This window comes from Amphiura filiformis, chromosome 1 (genome assembly GCF_039555335.1).
Source record: "Amphiura filiformis chromosome 1, Afil_fr2py, whole genome shotgun sequence".
NCBI lineage: Eukaryota > Metazoa > Echinodermata > Ophiuroidea > Amphilepidida > Amphiuridae > Amphiura > Amphiura filiformis.
Window position 1 is genome coordinate 74,588,476 of NC_092628.1, and position 24,483 is coordinate 74,612,958.

The 24,483-nt window shown below is 37.8% G+C and overlaps 1 protein-coding gene across 1 annotated transcript in view; it reads left to right on the forward strand.

The window, feature by feature from the left end:
* Positions 1–795: 795 nt before the first annotated feature.
* Positions 796–24,483, forward strand: part of LOC140162976 (transient receptor potential cation channel subfamily M member 5-like) — a 28,142-nt gene continuing 4,454 nt past the window's right edge. The window contains exons 1-13 of the mRNA XM_072186303.1: positions 796–908; positions 4,942–5,123; positions 6,053–6,168; positions 12,618–12,770; positions 13,402–13,428; positions 13,963–14,053; positions 18,107–18,293; positions 18,787–19,006; positions 19,396–19,455; positions 20,600–20,734; positions 21,817–22,056; positions 23,226–23,403; positions 23,636–23,792. Coding sequence (XP_072042404.1) covers positions 796–908; positions 4,942–5,123; positions 6,053–6,168; positions 12,618–12,770; positions 13,402–13,428; positions 13,963–14,053; positions 18,107–18,293; positions 18,787–19,006; positions 19,396–19,455; positions 20,600–20,734; positions 21,817–22,056; positions 23,226–23,403; positions 23,636–23,792 — 1,859 coding nt within the window. The remainder of the gene's footprint in view (positions 909–4,941; positions 5,124–6,052; positions 6,169–12,617; positions 12,771–13,401; positions 13,429–13,962; positions 14,054–18,106; positions 18,294–18,786; positions 19,007–19,395; positions 19,456–20,599; positions 20,735–21,816; positions 22,057–23,225; positions 23,404–23,635; positions 23,793–24,483) is intronic.

The following is a 24,483-nucleotide window of genomic DNA, read 5'->3' on the forward strand; positions in this document are numbered from 1 at the left end:
CCCGGCTACCCGTCGACCCGTTCCAGCGGGCTAAGACGTGTCAATTGTAGCCGGTATATAGACACATCTTGAATTGTGTCTTCATTTTAGACATGTTATGCTGCATGGAAGATTGTCTGTGCATGTGTCTTAGCTAGCTGGTGTCTTCAGCAAACACATAATTCTATGTTTCTATTTGGTATGTTTCCTATTGTTGGAGATATTTCTATTTACAAAACACTCCTGTCAAAAGCTTGAGCAAACAAAATTTTTCAGTCAGTAAAAATATGAGCACACTCGTGCACAATCAGAATACAGAATCACTAAAACAAGAAATGGCTCATTTCATTGTTAAAGGCTATTCATTGACCCGGTGTTATCAGTGGGATATATACACATACCGGTTTTTTAGAGAGATATACATGTTAAGTCCTCGAGCAAGCGTCCAAAAAAAAGGGCTTCATTGTGACAATGTGCGCGCAAAAGCACGCAAAAATTTAGCATTTTACACTATTTTGGCCCAGAGGTGCATTTTGGTGGGACACAGGCTCCTTTCCACTTTTCTTTTCCTTTTTCGGCACTCTGACCCCCTAACACCCCCCTACCACCACCGCACCACCCTACCACCACCACCACCCCTCTGACGCTAATGCACCCGGATCTTGCGACATACTATATGTGACACGATTTATACTGAGATGATTAGGTTACCCTGGATTTGAAGTTTTGTTTGCTAACTTTTTTTGTTGCTGGTATTTTTTTTCAGACGATTCGGTACCTGTGGTTTGCATATGCATTGAAGGAGGAACAGGAGTCATGTATCATGCATGCAAAGCAGTCAGTAATGACATACCAATCGTTGTCGTCAACCCTTCTGGAAGAGCTGCTGGAGTTTTATCAATGGCCTACAAAAGCGACGGTTTGAACAGGTATAATATATCTAAAGTATTTGTATATATGTATAATATTAAGGGGGTACTACACCCATTGATTTATTTTGCTTTTTTTTTTTGCATTTTGTGAAGAAATTACAAAAAAAAAATAGAAGCCAAAAGGAGGTACATCACTGATGATTTAAATTCACTTCATTTTGGAAAGCTTACTATCAACGGATTTCGTTAAAATTTTGGATATGTGTTGCTAACACATTAGGGAAATAATGTTGATATGTAAAATGGGAATAAGTGGTCCCTGATTTCTTTTATGACTTCATGAACTTGGTGCTCCACAACTATCAAAAACGAACCGGTTAAAATGCTTCTATTTTCAATGTCGAGCTATATTTTGTATTTTGAACTTGCAACACTATGTCACTGAAACTTAATTAAGCCATAGGTAACAGGTTACCACAACCACACTACAGCAATGTTGAAAAAGATTGTATTTTTGTCACCTATACCACCATATTAGGTAGTTTTCCGTCAGCTTCATTTTTGTGATTTTGGTAACTATTTTATATTTATTTGCCCAATCCAACTCAACTAGGCAATCTAAATTGTACTCACCATTTACATCCCAAGGTATTTGAGTATATCCACCTCACACATTTCCATTATATATCCAGTAACAGACAAAATATCAAAATTGATGCCTCATTATGACATGTATGATATCACAGACTATCACATGTATTCAAAATTGATGCCTGAATTTGGCCTGAACCAATTGACCTATAACCTGACCTTTGATGACCTTATAGCCTTTTTTAATCTCTTCTCCTAACAACATATTATAGAAGATACATACATGGTGTAGTATTAAATTGTCTATGTGGAAGAGATTATTTAGGCCTATTTAATTTATTCAGTGTTATAATCAGTGAGTATATTTCTATAGATAGTATAACAAAGGATTTAATGTATTCTATTCATGTATTCTACTTGGACATGTTCAATAGAATAAATTATGGTTTGTTATGAAACACACATCTCAGTTACCAGGATACAGTAAACAAAAAAATATATAGGGCTAAAATGATTTTCTAAAATGGTTTAAAACCACTTTGTATGTAGAGATATTTTATAAGTTCAGGACATATGAGATGATGAACATATTTATATACTTTATAAATTTGCAACAAAAAAAAGAAGATGGGTACTGATGAAAATCAGGGTATTGAATCGCCTTAAGGTATATGGTCAATTCCAGCGAAAGCGGGACAAAATTCTCTCTATGTTAACTTTCCACTTTAAAATGTCATTAATAAAGGGAATCACGTTATTGATGGAGCATATCATGTCACGTCCAATGTGCTCTCTTTGTGCATATAGGCCTTTACTAGCAAGTCATACCAGGGGACAAGTTATGATGGCTTAAATGAATTGGCGTAACCGACGAATTCAAAGATAAAGCACCATATATGTCATTGAATGTCCTTCAATCAAAATGAAATTATCACCGTTAGAAAGATGTTTGCATGATCTCTCATCATATGTAAAACGATTGAATTCCACCAAAGTTTGTGGACTCTAGAGGCCATTAAGTCAATTTGGCTAATAATTTTGTTACCCGCGTATCAAAAATAAAATGATCGTTCTGAAAAATGTTAAGTAAATATGCCATAAATGACTATATCATGAAACGAAGTTTCGTTCTATAATTCTGAGGTCCAAGTGATTTTTTTATGCAAATATGTTTTACCCATAAAATTCCATAAAATCAAATTTGACGTTACCCACGTATCAACTGTTACCCACGAGTCCAGCAAATATAATTGCCATAACTTAAATTAACATTTAATGACTTTGGACACTGAATTTAGTTTGACAAGCGCTTAAAATTGTAAATCGTAAAAATACGTTCACCGTTTTAAAAAGAATCTACGACGGTTTAAACTTTTGTTACCCACGAATCCCGAATAGATGCTAACCTTGAAAACAAGGAGATTGTTTATTTTAAGTTTAAATCAGCACATATTCAAGCCATGGGTATGCTATATTTTTTTCAGTACTTACAGTTTATGCACCTAAGAAACGCAAACCCCAAACGGCACTATAGTACTTATAGCTTTACCCACGAATTCGGCGTTACCCACGAATCCAAGGATTTACTCGTAAAGTATATGTTTCTTATGCATCTTAACATTTTGAAAACATGCGAAATAGGTTCCAAAACAGTCCTGTTTAATAGCGTCCTCTTGAAGGTATACTGAAGCTGTATCATGAAGTTTTGATTGATTATCCTAAATTACCATTTTTGGGTAAATGCAATTGGTTAGAGAAACGGGAATCATTGAAACACAATGGAGGAATAACCGCATGATGGTTTCCAACCTTCTGTAATATTTTCTATTTTGCCGCTTACCAATACATACCTTCAAATATGTTACCCACGAACATTTTGGTTACCCACGAATCCCTACTTAAATTATAGTTAACAATGTATTGATAGTGTTTTAGTTCATAGGAACTGTCAAACACGAGTTAATAGAATATTGCTGCATGAAAATATGGAATGATTTCACTAAAATAATAATATAAAACTGTTTGCTCTGTCTATTTGAATTTGGCAACTTCATTATTTATTATTTTTATACCCAAAATGCCATAATGATCCATTCTAAATATTCCATGTAGTCTGTATTTTGATTAAAATTCATTTTAGTGCAATTGCAGCCTGAATTATTCACATACGGAAAAGTATTTTTTATTTTTAGTTTAAAAAATTATTAGGAATTGCTATTTTCCAGACGCTGTTACCCACGAATCCATCCGAGATCCTCATCCTGCGACGAGATACAAAATCTAACTTTATATTTAAATGAAGCATTTATTCTAATCTTTCAAAATAATACAGTAATGTTAAATGACAGCCACTTTGGAAAGAGTTCGAAGAATTGACACAATCTTAACTGTACACCTGGTTCTTTCTTAAAATTTGTAATAACTAAAATATTTCTTTGTAGATATGTGTAATAAAATTCTATTTTACGTTCAAAGTCTTCACCGATTTCTAGTGTATATGAGTCACACATAAAATATTGAAAGATATTAAAGAAAGTGAAATTTTATGGCGTACAACAGGTGAAAAAGGCTTGAATTCGTGGGTAACATGCATATGCGCATTTAACACTTTATTTGGTCTAGCAAGAAAAGTTATTTTTCAATCCGATGGCACTTCCACCTGATGATTCACTAGATATGATCGTCTCATTTGATAAGTCTAGAATTGAAAAGGAAAACATTTTCAAATGGCCCCCAGAGAGAATTTTGTACCGCTTTGGCTGGAATTGACCATATATAAATTCAAAGAACATACCTTCCAGAATAGGTAGTCGTTACTCTGAGTTTCATGCCTAATAGGCAATCGTCAGACGACACAATGAAATGCTTTAGGTGGACTACCATCTCTTAGGAATGTGAAAGAATATACATTCCATGGTGTCAACACAGCCAAAGTCTATCCCAGAGTCAGTCTGTCTATCGGAGATAGTCAGGAAGTGCTCAACTGCAAAAACAGGAGCGTAATAACAACATTTTACTCATACTTTTTATATAATGATTGATTAATTGGTAAATACAGGGAACTGGAAGTGGCACCAAAGCACATCTTAAGCTGAACATATTTTACCCCCCTTATTTTGTAAGCCCGAAGACTTTACATATATAGTCTTTCTAAAAAGACCACTATAAGTATATATTCTACCGATATTACCGGTTACCGGGTCAAAATGATGCAACCGGGAATTTTGTTTCGTCTTTGCCCCCGAATGGTCGGTCTGTATTTTGACAGAAAAATGCTCCACCATTCTTCCGTTCGTTTCGTTATCGTGTTCCATCGACTTATTCTTACCATCAAATTAAAATTGACATTATGGCGCTTATTCTATTAATTATTTTATTATAATAAAAGTGTATTTCTATAAAATTGAAATAGAAACACTGGAGGGCCATCGTTAAATTTGTCACACACCGGGACGTATAAAATACCTTGATGAAAATCAGTTTTCCATTTCCTTTTCAGGGACACAGAAGAGCTTCGGAAACGAATGAACAACATTATCAAGCTTCAGGTTGACAAAAATGAAAAGGTGAAAAGGTTGATGAAAAGAATGGAGGATTCTATAATGAAAAAGCGACATTTGGTGAACGTATATGAGCCCAATTCAGAGATGGATCAATTGATTCTTCAAGCCCTCATGACTGGTAAGAGTTTTGACATGGGTTTGATTAAATTAGTGCTGTGTTCTCTTCAATATTTTATTTGTCAAGAACGACTGGTTTCAATTCATTATACAGATTGAGTTCAAGACGCACGCTTCTTTCTCAAGACGCTAGCTAATGACTATCATATCCGTTGAACATATATATTCAAGTGCAAGGAATCTGGATTCTTTAGACTAAATCAATTACGGGAGATATTCATCATTTTCTACCCCGGTATCCAAAGATTTATCGTCTGAATATCAAATCGTGCATAGCACATTCACGTGTATCGATCCCAGATATTTATTTTAGTAATTCTGCTGTACTAGGTAATTATTAGCCAGGCGATGTCGGTGTGTGGTATAGGCCTGTGGGCAATGCTCATTAGTCATGTGCATTGCCAGTTTTTACTTGCACCTTGTATATATTTGCACCGTGATCAAAATTTCTGTCGCCTTGAGACGACGCATGTGTACACCGTAGTGCGAGTTATCTTCGTTTATATGAAGCCTGCACTTCAAAGGGAGAAAGGAAAGGTGTACCAATACTTCACTTCAGGACTTCAATGCGCAAGATAGAAATTGATTCAATGAGAACGACTGCATACTTACAGGCATAAGACACCAAGTTTATTGGAAACATTGCAGGAATGAACAGTTATAAATGTTATAATGAGTTTACAATAATGATTTTCTTCTTAAGAAAAATGTTGTTGGCCAAATTTAGCTTTGAAATGAAATTTAGACACAGAAAAAAAAATAAAACACCATTAAAATTATAAACTAAAAACTAAAAAAAAAAGGTTTTTAAAGGGCCTGCCCTGATGTTGGCCAATTTTGGGTCAATCGGTGGAGGGCAAGCAAACAATTATTTTTTTTGCCTACATCACTTTCTAAACCCAAATGATCGATTGATCGATTTACCTACAGCTTATCAGGAGGACTCTGTATTTAGCCGTCAGTTGGATCTTGCGCAAAAATGGAATCGTTGTGACATCGTTACGAATGAGGTCTTCGTGTCCATGGTAGAAAATTTAGACTGGCATGTAAGTTTTCTCCTTTTACTCAAGTGCAAGTTTAATACACGAATGTAAGTTAGTTGGCTATGTAACTTAGTTTTGTCGTTTTACTCAATGGGGTACCAACATTATCATGGGCGACGCGTCACGACAGTGACACGTTGAACTTTAAACAATAGCCATTTTCATCTTTTTCTGATTACTTGTCTGATGGTTAATGAAAGGAATGAAAAGCAGTATTTAAAAGTAACGGAATTGATAAATAAGAAGGTCCTATGAATTTTACCGCTTTAGATGCCTTACATGAATTGAGTCAAAAATCATTGAATAATAATAATTAGATCGTTATTTTTGAAATTAAAAAATCTAATACTGGTACTAAATCTTTGCAACTCGGTTTGCTATGTTGCGTCCGAAACCATCAGATTTCATCAGACACGTGACTGATGATGGTGTGACGTCAAAGGGCGAGGAATGTAATGCCTTGTCCCATGCGTGCACAAATCCTCATGCGTGTGACAATTGGCAGCGAATTCCCCTTTCTTGTTAAGAGCGGGCTCTTCCACTCTCTGCCTTATGTTTTACTTAACTCCTCTCTCGGACCACTTCTCCTCCTTGTCAAGTATGGCTGCTTCTTCTGGATTGAAGAATACTAAGTGTCCTTATTGCAGTGGTTATACACAGCGAAGTTTGATTGACTCACCTTTGTTGACGATAATGATGTGTCGTTAGCAAAACGAAGCAATTTTTTTGGGGGGGGGGTCCAGGGTGATACTCAGTCTTGTTGTTCAAATGTCTCTATATAAAGAAAGACAACAATTGGAGAAACTGCCGCTGTGGGGAGTTTGTTCAGACCAGCTGCTTGGTGGAGCCTCGACCCTCCCTCGGGTCCATGGAGAAGGCCTGGTAATGTAGATTATATAACATTAAATAAACCCGATACATGGACCCTCCCAATCTGTAGGCAATTTGCCTTCCAGTTACCAGCATTTTGTGGGAATTCACTTTTACCGATCCTGGGTCAGACGAGTTATCTATATATCACGTCCGTGGTCTCACTGTCTTGCCGTTTATGTATTAAACGGTAGTAGCCTGAACACAAATCAGTGTAGATCTCAGCAAGCAAGGCGATATTTGAAATCGGTTTTCATTGATAGTCTATTGATCATAACCAACGCGCGCGCAAAATGACAATGGAACTGGGTCATGCATGTTATGTGCCTACCATATTTGAATTAACAATGGGGCGGGGCTATCATAATTGACGCACCAGTCACGTTACATTATAAGTATACTATCAAAATGTAACAGTCTCGGATTAGGAGAGCTATTATAAAAAAATTAAGCAAGTTGGTCTGTAAATTAATTGAGTTTTCGTCGACACACAGTGCTCCAGGAACACTATAACTTTGTTACTGGTAGTCAGGGCTTAGTGGTATGTTGGTATTATTATTAAAGTGAACATAGAAGGAGAAGGTGGTTTTAGCTCTAATTATTTACCCAGAGATGGAACTGAGACTGTGGGACAGTCTAGGTGGGGCCCCGTTACCAACACACTCCACTCTCCTTCAAACCTCTGTTCCACAAGCCTCGACACACCTGATGAGGCTTGTAGATCAACGTCTATACGTTGTGCCTGTGCGTAACGCACTATAAAATCACTGCGCTTTCTTTTAGTTTGCGTACCCATTTTTTTTCTTAAGGGAGTGTTCAGAAATACTTTGGTGGGGGGCTGGTAAAAAGGGAGGGGGGCCAAAAAAGTTTTGGACCTTAAAAGAGGGGGGACCAAAAAGTTTTAGGTGGTAGGAAAGGGGGTCAAAAAAGTTTTCCCCTTTAAAAACCAACAAAATTTGCGCGCTTCGCGCGCATTGAGACCATCTATATCACTTTTAACATGGGCAAGTTCTGGTGTTCAGTGCTTTTGTTTGAAAAAATTATGGCACTTAGTGTACACATATCTATTAATTAATATAACATTAAAGATGATCAGCAACATGCAACATCTGGGTTGTCTAAGAAATACTGGCACTTTTTATCATAGTATTTTATATCTCTACAAAATAGGCTACAAACATGATTATGTACCAATCTGATCAAAATACAACTAAGTCAAGAAAATATTGCAAATAAATAGTTTTCTATTTCTCATTGCAAAATTAATTGTACACATAGGCCCATGGGTAGATTTTCCATAAGACAGAGTGGGTACAGGCCCAGGTGCTACGGTCTTTGGGGGCCAAAACTGATACCTGTGTACATTTGCGTGACCAAATTAATCTCATATTTGACCATTTTAACTTTTTGCATAAATTAGTTCCAATTTTAACAATATTTGACCATTCAAGCTTCAATATGGCCAAATTTTTTGCGCGGTTCGCGCGCATTTGTACTATCATAATAGCCACGCACGGATTCAAATTATATGCTGATGTGCCTATGAACTTCCAAATAAATCCTCTATTTCATTTATCCCTGTAAAATCAGATAAATACCCTGATTTGGGAGAAATCTAAATTAAGTATAAAATGAAAATTTCATTGTGCTTGTATTTCATGTGCAATTTTCCCACCGGGAATGTTTCAAACATTTGCCTCCCTCAATGACATGTGACCCAGATACCACACCACTAGAAACAACATTATTAAGTATAATGTTTGTTATACAATAATGGGGGGGGGGGTCAAAAAAGTTTTGTCTGTCAAAAGAGGGGGGTCAAAAAAGTTTAGCGGTCCATCGCAGGGGGGTCAAAAAAGTTTTCGAGCGAAAAATTTGAGTTAGACCAGCCCCCCCTACCAAAGTATTAATGAACACTCCCTAATGTCAGAATTTTTAGCCCCCACACATGGTATCACCCAGATGGTTGCCGTCCGGGTGTCCAGGCGGAAGCAAAACCATTAATTCACTGCGGAACATAAATGCAATAACCGATCAACAAACTTGATATTGTGATAGGATATGGTGGGCCGATGTTGTGTATACTTTTATGTCATGTTAGTTGCATATTTATGAATATTAATGAGCTTATTTGCATATTGCATATTATTTGTATTTAAAAACCTTTGTTATTTACCCACCTTTGTGTGGGGCCACCTTAACTGCGAAATGCGTAATTTTAGTTATAGCTTGATCTCCAGATTTTTTATCAAGGTCCGCTTGCGATGCAGTTTTATATTTCGCGTTTTTTGTTAATATGGCGTCGCTGTTGACTCAGCTGCGTATTCGTATTAGAAACGATTTAATATTTGTAACATTTTCCGCTTTAACACGTGGACTAATCGTCTTGTAATAGCTTCCGACCTTCCGTTCTGTATTTCTCGGTATATTGTCCATTTGGTGTCCCTCCGGGGTGTCCCTGCAAACTCGATTTCAATTTGACACACCTTGGTGTTATTCTCTCGATGTCCTGTCGTGCTTTCTAACGAGGACCGGGGGTTCTTCTTGGTTGAAGGTGTACGGGGATGTGCCACGGTTTTGGGGTACCTTTCCACCAATTTTCGTATATCGATTGGTGGAGAACGATGCGCCCAATTAGACGCATTTGAGCAAAATTTTCGTATGCTTATGGGTTGCAAAAACAGCATAAAGTAAGTATAGCGAAAGTCAGCTTCCGGAAGTACCCCCGCCACCTTGGTCTGGGGCGGAAATTTTATGAATCAATTTAGAAGAGCAGCAACGACACCAATTGCACTATATTTCAGATGTTAAATCTACATCATATGCAAAATGTTGGAAAAAAAGAATAGGACGTTTTTATTTAGGGCCGTTATGGAGAGAGTGCCCGTTGAGGGAGGCACTAGAACCTCAATTTTAGTAACAAAATGCAATTTTTAAAAATGTCCCATGCTATTTTTCTGAAATTTTCTTACAGCATGTAGTATAAACATGTAGATATATAATCAACTAGTTGCCCTACCTGCTCTTCTCCTAAAAAATAGAAAGTCCTATACCTCAATGATAATGAAACCTAGGTGAAGACTGCATGGCACATCCTCGTACAAGTATTTTCAAAGACCTCCACCCTCCGGACCAGGAGGCAATGTAGCAAACGGAGTTACAAAAGTTTAGTACCAGTATTAGATTTTTTTTAATGAATAATAACTTAAAGCCTTAATGTACGATCTTTTTAAATTCTTAGATTTTTCTTTTTTTCTTCCAAAATGATAAAATGCAATCATTATGAAAGTTCCCAATACATTTGGACGCGAAAAACATTGGAAATTTGCAAAGAAACATCATAAACTTCACCTCTATCACTCGAAATATCTCGCACTTTTTGATAGGACGGCGAGTACGGCCTCAGAGTTAGTCTCCTACGCAGCCAGTTTGGTTACGCTCCCTCCACGTGTGGAGGGAGCGTAACCAAACTTGCATCGTAGGAGACTACGATTTAAGATCGTTCCGACATATTATCATAATCTGAAAAATTATGATAATATGTCGGACCAACAGAAAATCATCCCGTTTTACTACAAATAGGGCGAATTTGACAGTTTGCTCATAGATTTAAGTTGGAACATGTGTAAGTATTACAAATATGCCAAAACAAAATCGGTTTTGAAAAAAATAAAGGTATATTCTGAAAAAAGATCGTACATTAAGGGCACTTTCTCTTTTTGGTTGAAATTTTTGGCGGGAAATAATCCCGCCAACATATTAAAGTAATATATTTCCACAACTAAATATCATATTCATGAAATTAATGATGCATCTGGTAGCTTAGATCATAACGTTCATATACTTAGTTGCAGTTATCCCAGATAATTCTTGATTTAGTTTTACACAGTCTTGAATTGTGGAGGTTTTTGATCAAAAAAGGTGCACTCGGTGTATTTTGAAACTTGAGGCATAACGCTTCTCAAATTAGCCCCAAATCATAATTTATTATATACGCGTGTAGCAAACCCCGCTGGGAATAATTGGACGTTGTTTGCGGAGCCTAAATTTGATTCGATTTTATTTCACAATATTTCTAGGGTGAGAATTTTGACCTGACATTTTTTTCGGATTTCACATTCGGATTTTATAAATAAATAAATTTTGAATAAATAATGAGTACGCTTACCTTTCTGCAACACTTCCTTCCTATCATTTTTGAACAAAATATGATTCAAAATTACGTGCACTACACTTATATATATACTGGCACAGAGAGGCAATGAAGAGAGCTATTTACGGTGGGGTATCTATTGCAAGCTATAAGGGTATAGTAAACTGCTCAAATAAAGAAAGTCCGCAGTCATGTAACCGGTTCTACATCAAAACCTGATTTTGTTATGACAATTTGATTGATAAAGTCGTGTGCAGAATCTTGTTAGCTCCAATTTGATACCAAATTTGGTACCCAAAACTCTTAATTCACAGAGATTGATACCTGTATATGAAATTTGGTGCATTTTCAAAAGTTGCAAATGAAAAACGGAGCACGCGGATCTGTAGGCGAATGGCAGAGTACGACCATTAACATAGCCCGAAACAACCGCTTGGTCATATCGATCGCATCGTGCCCTAGTATTCATCAGTAAAGCACTGTAACAATCCATGCGTTTTAAATTAACAATTGAATAAAGCGCGCACTTCGGATAGTCGACATGGGTTCATCGTGGGCAAACAAGCTTGACCACATTGCCACGCTAAGCAATTTCGACCGCGTGTATCGTTTTGATTTGCAACTTTTGAAAATGCATTAAATGCCATAAACTGGTATCAATCCTTGTTACTGTTGAGTGTTTGGTAGTAAATTTGGTATCAAATTAGAGCTAACAAGATCCTGCACACGGCCGTATCAATCAAATTGCCATAACAAGGTCAGGTTTTGAAGTAGGACGAGTTACATGACTGCGGACTTTCTTTATTTGAGCAGTTTATATCTTCCCGCAAGTGACCCGATGTGTCAAGCAGATGCATACATAAGGGCGGTATATTCAAATGGTATTGTCTGGATCATTGAGTATTGATCGCGCAAGTATACACGTATCTGCGTGGTCGCTACCAAGGGTTTGACCTCACCTCACAATAACGTCGTGAATGACCCAGCGTTTTCATTTTATTATTACAAAATGAATCGTCGTTTATCACAAGTCTTAAGAGTCATATCAGTTCAATTCATCCAAATTTATTTGTATTAAATGAAAAACAAACAGACAAGTAGGGTCATATGTCTATTTATGATTGTATTCCTACAAAAAATCTTATTTTCAACACACTAGAAACGTGTTGATATGTATAACTGTGAAAATCGCCGAATGTTAACCACAGCCATCGTGGCACAGTAGGCATCTTTAGCATTCATAATGCCTTGGCAGTGGTTCGAACCCCGGTGTGAATTTTAGTATTTTTTATTCTTTTTACCAATGCGCTGTGCCGTTTTTCAAACACGCCCCTGAATGAAATTGATGGGCAAGTACCCTTAAGGCTTTAATACAGGGTCAATGGTCATTATTTCATGTAGAGATGACTTTGATATTATTTCATAACAGGCTTACAATGCTGAAACGGACAATTTCAAGGAAAGATTGCGTACTGCACTGGTTAATAACCAACCAGAATTTGTCAAGCTATTCATGGAAAATGGAGTCGTAGATCTGGAAGCTTATCTGACACGAAAGGAGCTCGAATACTTGTACCAGCAGGTATCCAAATGTTGTTTCATATTTGCATTTAGCTTCACCCTCAACGTGAACGTTTTACATTAAGGTAGCTGTTGGGCAATGTTACATTAAGGTTACTGTTGGTCAATGTTACATTAAGGTTAGGGTTAGGGTTAGTGGGTTAGGGTTAGGGGTAGGGTTAGTGGGTTAGGGTTAGTGGGTTAGGATTAGGGTTAAGGTTAGTGGGTTAGGGTTAGAGTTAGTGTGTTAGGGTTCTAATGGGTTAGGGTTAGTCTGTTAGGGTTAGTGAATTAGGGTTAGGGTTATTGGGTTAGGGTTATTGGGTTAGGTTTAGGGATAGTGGGTTAGGGTTAGGATCCCAGTATCACCAAAAACTACTTACTTTTTACCCCACAATTTCCCTCATTCTTCAGACCCTGCCCCCTATCGGTGGCTAATTTATAGTTTAAGCTTGTTTGCTATTGTTTTGGGAGCAACATTGTTTCTTTGTAAGCGTGCGGCGCAACCTTGAACAATATTGTCCTTGAACAATATTGTCTATGAGCTAACGGGTGATTGTTACTTTTGGGGCATCATGTACTGTACAATTTAGTATAATGTTGTTTTCTTTGGAATTATAATATAATAACTCTGTTGTAAATCCTTTTTTCAGGCTAAAAAGTCGCCATTGACAAAGCTTGTAAGTGACTTTTTAAACATTTCTGGTATACTAAAATAGCAAACGGTTTACATGGCTTACATCAATAACTCGTAGTATAGAGACAGTTAAATTAATTATGAGTAGTAAACAGTGGCGTAGCTAGGGGTTGTGGCGCCCGGGGCCAAGGATACAAAATGGCGCCCTAAACCTGTGAATGTACCGAATGCACTGAAGGACATTCCCCGTATTCGGAATGTAACTTGGTGTGTCTGATGTGTTCACAGGTCCCACAAAAATGTGCAAACGTCTCTATCCGAGCCCTTAACCATGTGACCACGGATTTCCATTATACCGTCATTGTGGAAACGCGCATGATGTCACCATATTTGGTATCCTCTATTCAATTGATAAGCCTGGCCAAACACGGCCAAGCTTCGTCAGGGATGGTGACCTCAATCCCCGGTACCTACGCCAGTATGTAATTATGAATAAGTACTAAACATGTTAAACTTCTTTCTTCAATCTCTTTAACCAAACCTAGCAATACATTTTGTAGTATTCTCTTGTATTCAGGAAAAGGAAAACCTGGATGCCATAGGTCGCCTCATACATAAACTGACAGGAAACGTCAACCCATATGATAGCAGCAACACGACTGAAACAGGTCAGCTATAGTATGTTCACTATCACCTCTCCTATACACATAGACTAACTGCTCAATTTTTATACACCCATACGTCGATCAATAAAACAATAACCCGAAAGAGAATTTCTTTAATTTGACATCTCATTATTTGTGAAAATTGAGCAAGAAACGACGGAGCTATCGGGCCAGGAAGGCTGTTATTGTCCATACACCCTGCATGCATGAGCGCACAGTTTTTGTTGTAACAGAGAAGATGAGAATGTACATACGACATTGTCCATCATTGATCATCTGGCGATTGACAATACGGTGCGCCGCCAGCGGTTGTTCTTGCTAGTCCAATTTTTTACCTTCAGGGTCGACATCGCCGTTCTAGCCACCATTAGATTTTCACGCGAGTGTGATGCACGGAGGATTCCGTGTGATCAATAGACGAAAATGGATCTACTATTATTGTAAATTACACTTTTACTGCGCATTCGCGTGTAATATCATTATATTGACATTTCAGTTAGTCTCGGTCCCAGCCGATTTGTGCTCCTTCGTCACTAAACAAACCGTCTGGCGACAATTTCATAATACGTCTTTTCTGATTGGCCAATCATCATCATCATAAAATGTTAAGACTGAGAATTGGCTGTCAATTAGCGCTGGGCTTCAGCGCATGCAGCGGTTGATGGACAGCTATGCGGTAACATAAATCCACACAACGTACGTGAGTACGCGCTGCGAGTCCCCGGGTGCGAGTCTCTGACATGAAAGGCGATATCAGACGATTGGTGCCTCAGTGGCTGCTAAGCTAGCGTATATTTTGCGTTTGCGGTATCTACAAATAATGAGGGCCTATGATTCAGTTAGAGAATAAACGATAGAATTTTATTTTGCCTATCCTCTACCGTGTGATAGACGACAGGCAGGTCCAATATTTTGAGTAGTGGATGCCGGCGCAGCCGGTATCCACTACGATAAAAATATGGGACCTGCCTGTCGTCTATCATAGGTAGAGGATAGGCAAAATAAAAATTCCTATCGTTTATTCTCATTCTTAGTCAGTTAAATATTATTTTAATAACTGTAAAAAAATTTTTTAAGCAAAAACTAAGTTACCGTCATAAAAACTCCCCTCATTATAAAATGAACGAAACTTGTTTACAACTTCACGCATTCTGTTGCGCGTACTGCTAGCGCGTTCGCATATTCCGCACTAGTCTACGCATCCAGCGCGATACACACGCGCACCTCTACACGCGTGTTACGCATTATCAAGACGCATGATGACGTGGGGTCGTCTACGGCCTGATAGACGGCACCCGAAATCATGCGATTGTCCAATCAGAAATGTGTCTACGAACTAGACCACTCCCACTGACTAAGAATAACCAATCAGCGATTGTCATTTCACGGTTTGTCGCCACACGGTTTGTTTTAGCATAGATGAACTCCTGGATGGGGCAGCTTTAATTAGCATGAGGCCGCATTGATATGTAAATAGCGTATTGTTATTTAAATTTGCGCCCAGACGTATTGAGGGCGACAGTCATGTTATCCAGACGGAGAATGGCTGCATATGCCGGGCATGTCAATTTGCTGAGTGAAGGCTGATAATCACCTTTCTGTATACGGTAATAAGCTAGTATATTTCGTGTACCAGTTGGTTATAACAAAAAATTAGTATCATATTAAATATATTAAATGTATAAACTTTGAAATTTACATGAATTTGAAGAGCAGAGCTTCGAAATGTAGCTAAGTCAGGTGATGTGAAATTCTGCTGCGTGACCCCCTCTGCGTGGTAGAATTATATTCATAAAACATTGAATTTAACAGATATCATGGGTAGCCAACCACGATTTATCAGCATTTAAAATATATGTTAATTAACAAAGATAAATAATAAAGAGTACAAATGGCAATTAACTAGTAAACAAGCCTGAAATCTTAAAATGTTGCCACGTGATTTCCCGAACACATGATATGTTAACATGTGACCACTATTCAGATTTACCGTAAATATTTGGAGTATCATGCACATCATGCACATACACTGTGCATTTCTTTACTTCCGTATAAAATCAATAATGCTGGGAGCCAAGTAGGCCTAACATTGTCTGCTCAGAGCAGATTGGTATTTTATTTTACTTGAGAGCATAATAGAAATACATAAAGACGAATAAGGCGCCATGATGGAAGGTCAGGTCGGGTATCAAAGGTTATTATAACTTAAATAGGCCTACTACTTGTATTTCCCACCTTGCCTCTGTCACATATTTCCTTCATATTATTGACAGCAAGTCCTAATTTTGACTTTGCTATTGCAAAATGTCATTTCATATCAAATTTAGTAGACTTTCTTTGAAAAAACATATCACTGGTGCCTGATGGGAATACCCGTCCGCCATTTCATTAAACTGGATCGTTTTCGCCTGTTTTGTGCCCAGATGTATTGGGGGCGCGCTATACTCTCATTGAACAGGCAAAGTTCGCAAAACTAACAACGTTGTTATTTGCCAAACTCAATTAACATGATCCAAGGGGTCGAACATGAATTATTCATAACGAGCTATAACGGATCGATAACTGGCCTCACTTTCTAGCTAGTAAACCAGCTGAATTTTTCATAGATTTTGCGTTGCTAATAGAACAACCGTGAATTTAGTGTCACCCCCTTGGTTTTAGTGACGAAGGAACACAAACCGGCTGGGACCGAGACAAATACACAGTGTGCGATGTACCTCTGTTGTATTTGTATTACGCGGGCTTTGGATGTCGACATTTACTACGTATTTAAGTTGACCTCTCCCTCAGCAAACGCTGGAAGCGCATCGTATTGTGAATCGACCGAATTGAATTTATGGTAACAAACATCTCCTGTTTCAACCGGCGATACATACAATCATCTTTTTCTGATTCACAAACTCGACATTAGATGAATTTTTGAAGTAAAAATAATTACGTTAACGTTTTGTTAGAATTCGGTTGAACTTGTTGCATAGTCAAATAAAAACCGATTCACGGGAATGGCATATTTGGGTTTTGTTGTCAACACGTCAGATGAATTGAGCATGCGACGTAATTTACTACCCAGATACGGAAACATTTATATTATAATTGAATAGTCACGTGATATTATGTTCCCCTTAGAACATATGTAGGGAATTCCTTTTGAATACCTTTTTAAAGAACGGTGCATATTTTCTTGCGTCTGGTAAAGGTTGTGACATTTGGCTGGTAACGCGACGTTTTCACGCAAGTATATTGTATCAAACAAACTAATATATAATTCACAACAAGTGAATTGTTAATTACAAGTTCGTGACAATAAGTGATACTCAACCAAACGCTTTATTCTCGTTGCTGACTAAAGTATTATCCAAACGGATGGCCCATGAAATCCACCGTATACTTGGGGACAAATAGCATAATCCTCTGCATCCTTGCACAGATGACATGACAAAACGGTGTTGCTTTCACCATTCATTCTATTGAACAGTATTCCTAGTGCTGTTCAACTTACATTGACAGACGTGTGTTGTTTCCAAAATCAGCCTTCATGGTCTTCAGCATGTCGACAGAAGAATTATCTCCTTTTTGGAGAAGATCACATTTTTGCCGTACTCCAAATCTCCTTCGTTCTAGCTGGATTGGTAGTATATTGGCTACGTAAAACAAATGGCTGGATTGGAAGTACCCTTCTTTGAAGGCACGGCTACAATCACATTGAATAGCCCAACAGACCACTTCATAGATATGCTACGAAATTCTATTGCTTCTATCCTCAAACCCCAAATCTGGGAATTCCCTGCATCTGATTAAATAGATATCATTTTACATCATGTACATTGCAACACATTCTGATATCTGTACATTTTCCCCAATACACAAATAGATCTGACTGATCATGTTATTGTGCACAATATAGGGGTTTTTTACTCTATTTTCTAATTATGCGGTCGCACACCACAAAATCGTATGCTAATTTACACTTGAAAAGATCTTCTTGAAAATTATGTATGTGAATGTGAAACCATTCCCGTGATGCTAATAATAATAAACACTTTAAACCTATTTCAGAGTTGTTGAAAGATCCATTTCGACACCTTTTCTTATTTGCCATTTTGAATAACTACCATGAAATGGCGGAATATTTCTGGGATGAGGGCAACGAACATATGGCTTCAGCATTGACTGCTTGTAAGATGTACAAAACGATGGCAATGAAGATCAAGAGAAACGAAAAGGAGTTAGAAGAGCAAGCAAAGTAGGTTTTGTTATACAAGTTACCGTCTATTTTTACGGGCCCTTTTTCATTTCATTTCGGATCCCCTATACAAATCGGCCGAGTGTTTATGCAACCATAATGGGCCGAACTACGCTAGCGCTAACCCTAACCCTGACACTAATATAACACTAACCCTAAAGGTTGGTGGTATTGCCCAGGCCATTATGATTACAGCGGCCAATTATGGTTGCAGGAAGAAATTAAACGCCCCGCCCTGCTATCAACTAAAGATGCAGACTATCAAAACAAGTGTAGGCCTATACATGTTTTTAAATTACTGGCGTTATTTCTTTCGGTTTGAAGATCAGACTGATCATAGACCTCAGGTCAATTTACCAGGGGGTGGCAAGAGGCTAGGCTAAAAGTGGCTGATTTTACATGATCGATTGTACAGATAGTTACATCGCCTCTTTGTATCCGGGCCTTCTGGATCCTACCAGCCAATGTTATCAAGTATTTACTTTTTTGGCAGGAGGTACGAAGGTCTCGCATGTGAAATTCTTGGAGAGTGCACTAAGTATCGTGATGGGATGGTCATGGAACGAATCCAGGAATTTCTTTTGCAACCCCTTGGAAACTGGGGAGGTGTAACGTGTCTGAGACTTGCAGAAGTATCATCAAGCCAAATGTTTCTTTCCCACGACAATGTACAAAGTTTGGTGCTGAACGTATGGAAAAGAGGATTGGAAACCGTAAGATAAAAATAACAAAATCTTTCACTTGTTCATACAAAATAATATTTTTCTTTCGAACTCACCAAGAAAGTTTTCAACTGTCGTTAAACTTATATCAGGGGAATTTTCCAATCGTCCCGCCGACCGGTTTACTAAAATTACTTCCGGGACAATTTGCAATTTTGATGTTAAAATGGGCCATGATGAGGACAAATGAGGCCTAACACCTGAGCAAAAGGAAGGTGCACTTCACAACTTCAGGTCAATATTGTTCCGGTATTTTAAGCCGGGGTATCCCCCTCCCACCCCTGCACCTTGGTCGGTATGTTTCTGTCTGACTTTTAATACTTCACGATGTATATTTCCATTTTCATGATATGCACGGTTTTTTCTTTCCATTCAACAAGGATGCCAGCCCGTGGTTCCTCAGACTCTATGCACCAAGGCACAAGTTCTTCTACAATATGGTAAATAGCTTGAATTCCAAATCACAATTATTGTCATCATCATCATCATCATCATCATCATCATCATCATCATCATCATCATCATCATCACCTTTTTCTTCTTCCTCCTCCTCCTTCTTTTCCTCTTCATTTTCTCGTCTGCTCTCGTGGTTGCTACTATAATAAACCGGACCTTCGTCTAATCAATTGCTTGTAACTTAACTTCTTGAGGTCACATAGGATTCAATATGGGGTGTCTTAATGTACAAGAAAAAAATTTATTTACCCAAATATGGTTCAGTTTTAAACTGAAGATTTTTTTCCAAGTGTAAGGATACTTTTATACTTTACTTGCATTCAATACATATTTACGGTAATCGTAAACAGAAATAAAACCAAAACCAATTCAACTGAGTTCGAATTTATTCGAAGCACCTGCTTTTAAACAAAACAAACGCAAAGTAAATCTAGCAAAGCCGCAATTTGCAATTCCAAGATAAGGGCGCACCAAAAAGGGGAACAATGGCGATCAAGGATAAACTATAGTTTTGAATTGGCTGTGTTGTGTGCATATCTATTGCACACGTCTTGTAAGGCCGAGTAAATGTTTCTCATCCCCTCCCGTTTCCTTTTTGTAGGCCGCTTCAATTATCAATAACTTTTGAAAAAAGAAGGAAATTGAGATGCTTTCTATTATAGCCTTGCTTATAATACAAAATACACCTCTGGAAAGTTCTGTGATCATAAGAGAGGCCTACCTATCAAAACAAGGAAATAAAATAGGCCTCCTCATTTTTTCAGGTATTATTGTATACGATAAATATAGCGCAAGATATTGGTATTTACACCTATTTTTCGAAAAAAAATAAAAAGCCTCTCCTCCTCAAACCCCTCCTCCTTTTGTATTATTTTTTTTAAATTTCTACTCTGCCTAATGCACAATAAATGCATTTTTATTGATTGTGATGATAATGCAAAATAAACGGTATGCATTTTAATGAGAGCATGAAGTGATCATCTAAAACACCGGTGTAGTGTAGGCTGCTACTTCTCACTACTGATATCAGTACGTAAAGAGGACTTGGAAGGAAGCTGAAGGAGGACTATGATTTTCTTTATAATACGATTAATGCGTATAATAGTATGTTTAATGTTCTATTTACAGATCTGCTACGTGCTGTTCCTGACGTTGTTCTCGTATGAGCTATTATCGAAACCATCCCTTATGTCTCCGCCATCAGGTTTGGCAATACTTTTAATAGTATGGGGCACAACAATGATATGGGAGGAAATTGCACAGGTAATACTTTCGATAATCTACCCCTTTTGACTGTCAAGTTCATACTCGGTCATACGAGGGTCATTCCAAAAGTTCTACCTCCGCTCTGAAATCTTTGGTTATGTAAATGGTAATTTCTTCAAACTCAGCATGATTATACATTGAAATGCCACCTACCAATGAGGGCAAATGTATATTGACAGATTTATCAGATGTTTGTTCGTGACCTCAGAACCAATAAGATTCGATACATCGGAAACGGTAAAAAATCGTAAAACTATATATTACATGGAAATATGTGTAAGCCTCCTATAAATGAGTTAAGCTCGATATGCAAGTGTTATGATCAGATTGTTACAAGATGACCAGTAATAAAAATGCAATTTAACTTTAAAAAATCATACAGCATCCAATTTTTACTGTTATGTCTGGTGGTCTCTCAGAGCATGAGAATCTGCATCATTATGCAGTTACTGTCCGTTTTCCCTATCCAGTGCAAACACATCGCTCCAATTGATGATTGACCTCTAGCTCACTCACTGTACTGTAGGTACAGGCAATGGACTAGTTAGTGGGCTGGTGGGAAAACCCTTCACCCAATAATAGCCATAGAAGCTCACATGTGAATTATAATGTTCATCCTTAACATACTACAATTTGAAGTAAACAATGTCACGGGAAAGCTGTTGTCGAGCTGTTTTCCCGAAGAGAGTCTTCCAAAATTTCATAACAGTCGGACGTGTAATTTCAATGGCAATTGTGCTCAACAGCTGACTCGCGATAGCTCCAACTGTTAATGTCTTTTGAGCATTTTTAAGAAAAACATTTGCTTACAATCTGCTGTTGTCTTTTCTTTGCTATAAAGTAATGGTTTTTGTTGGAGTGAACCAGCTTTTTTCTCATTTATATAATGCTTAATATTTGTCTTTATGTTAGCAAGATATCTGTGTATAATTTGGAGGCATAATTCTGATAGGTATAATAATATTAATATCCCCCTCCCCAAATAATCGAGCTTGAAACGCGGTATTTTTAAATACCGTACATTTGTACTACATGTAATTGCGTAAGCTAAGCGCCGTTGTTATTGATGTTCTTCCCAGGTTTGTGTTGCTTATTCAATGAAGAGGCTTTTGGAGTACATATGTGATTACTGGAACATAATTGACATACTCATACTATCCATCTTCGCTGTGGGAGTAATACTTCAATTCCCTGATAGAACTCAGGAAATTGGCAGGATTTTTCTTGCCTTCGACTTGTCCTTTTGCTACTTCAGATTTCTTCATACCTTTATGATTTCTAGAAGACTTGGACCAAAAATCATAATGGTCTTCAAAATGGTAAGCTGTACATGACCCATCACACAGTTTCTCAAAATTATCAGCACCGGTATAATGCTACACCCTCTAAAAAGACATTGCAGTATAATATATATATAACATCGAGAAATTTCGAAATTAGAAACGTAGACATTTTGCAAGCTTTGTCATTTAGCACAAAGGCCCTGTGGATTGCAAGATGGAAATATACTGCATTCTTCATTAGCTTGATATTCGATTAAAATATTTGAATAATTAGTCTAGTAAAATATTATGGAAGGATACAAATCAAATTTGGGCTATTATGTAAACATTACAAATATGCCAAAAATCATGTTTGAAACAAATTAACTAAATTCATTGAAAGATTATAGAATATGGCTTCAGCCACAAAAGCTACAGCAACAATCCTCTGCGATCGCAAGTATTTCACGTGATGCGATTGAGTCATCATGCGCCTGGGCTTGGAAGACTTGGTCGGCGAAGGTAATCCCCGTGGGAAGGTATGACCGTCCGTGTTTCTAGCACTCGAGGGGTCGATGGTTCAAAACCGCATCCGAGAAAATGAACATATTCTTCATCTTCTTCTTTCCTTCAAAAAGCCTCCGCGAAGTTAGGTTTAATGAGTTTCTCCCACACGATCTGAATTATCCACCGTGATGGGGGAAATTAACCCTAACACCCAACCCTGCTTTTAGCTATCGAAGTTACAGAAGAAACGAAAAAGGAGAGAAGATGAACAAAGAAGTCGCTTGGCACCCCCGGAATTCGAACCTGCGACCCCCGCATGCCAAGCACACGATCACCGACCGGTAGCCACACGGGTAACGCTGCCCGGGCAGCGATTCCGTGAGCAATAGCATGATTGCGTCATCGCAGACCCTGCGATTCACGCATGCGCAGTGGTTTTCATCGTGGTATTTTGTGGTATTTATAGGCATTTGGGTTAATACATCACTTTGGAGAAATCAATGATCGTGATGGAGAAATTAGTGCATCGTGTTGGAGAATTCATTTCGCATTGGATTGGATAAGTCATTTCACATTGGATAAAATTTTATTTCTTTGCGTGCCAAATATATTTACCTATAAATTGGCGGTCAAATAAACCAAGAAGAGAAGAATATGGCAGCCGTGTACGATTATTGGAATTGTTATCATTTATTTCTATCTCTCTTATATTTTTTCAGTTTGCAGACTTAGGACTCTTCATAGTTATCATGTTGTTTGTTCTACTTGGTTATGGAATCGCTGTTCAAGTTGTCCAGTACCCTCGAGCAAATACTGACTTCATGTCAACCATGACATCAATATTTTACCGACCATATTTTCAGATATACGGGGAACTTTTTCTCGAGGATATTGTAGGTGAGAAAGCTATTCAATTTACGCCGAGGTGTTACTCTAAAAAGCCTAAGTCAGCTACTTTTAAACAAATCTAGAAAATTTAACGTGTTGAATATCCAGGAGAAGACAGTTACATGAAAACTGTATGATTGAATTAAATGATTCTAGTCGTCTGTGGATGTTTTTCTTGTTAGCGATAAAAAAAGAAGCGAAAGTATACTATAACTTGTTTTTAATTTGTGTTCAATAATAGCGAGCCCATCTGATGGAACATGCACCAACAACCACACCGATGTAGAACTTGGAATGCCAATGTGTCCAGAAAACACAATTATCGGCGTTCTCCTTCTGGGCCTGTACATGGTTATCAGCAATGTGTTACTTCTCAACCTCCTGATTGCTATGTTTGGGTAAGGGTATCTGAAATTATAAATTAGTATAGCAAGGTATTTCAACTTTTATTTGCACTTTTCCCAGATAATTTCCTTCCTCAGTCATGTTTTGAGACGCTGATATCGGTAATTCTGTGAGTTCTAGAGTTGCCTGCAAACAGTTGAGACAGTTTGTAGAATTTAGCATGTTTAGTACCGTACCATCACAGAACTACAATAATTTATTGGAAGGGAAACTCATTACGTAGAATGTGCCTTGAAATTCGAAGTAAAAAACATGTGAAAAAACCAAAATAACAGGTCATATATATATATTCGTCGTCCTAAATCTTTACCTGTTTTAACCAGTCAATTGCACAATAGCACCAAATCTTATTGTGCTATTGATTATTTAAACAGGTGAAATATTAGGATGGTGAATATACATGACCCGTAATTTTCGTTTTTCACGGGTCTTTCTACTTCGATTTTGAAGGCACTATGATCACGTAACATGCGCATATTTTGAGGGGAGCTTTGGGGGCGCGAGCCCCCCCCCCCCCTTCCCCGGGTGAAAGCAAGGGGCGGCTGAAGATGAAGGGGCGGCAAGAAGAATTATTACCAATCACTAATTCCGGCCTGAATGGAGTTAGCCCATAGACATACTTGTTTGTCTCGGCCTGTCTGGGAGTTAGTTGAGCCAATGCGCCATCAACGCAATTATAAGAAA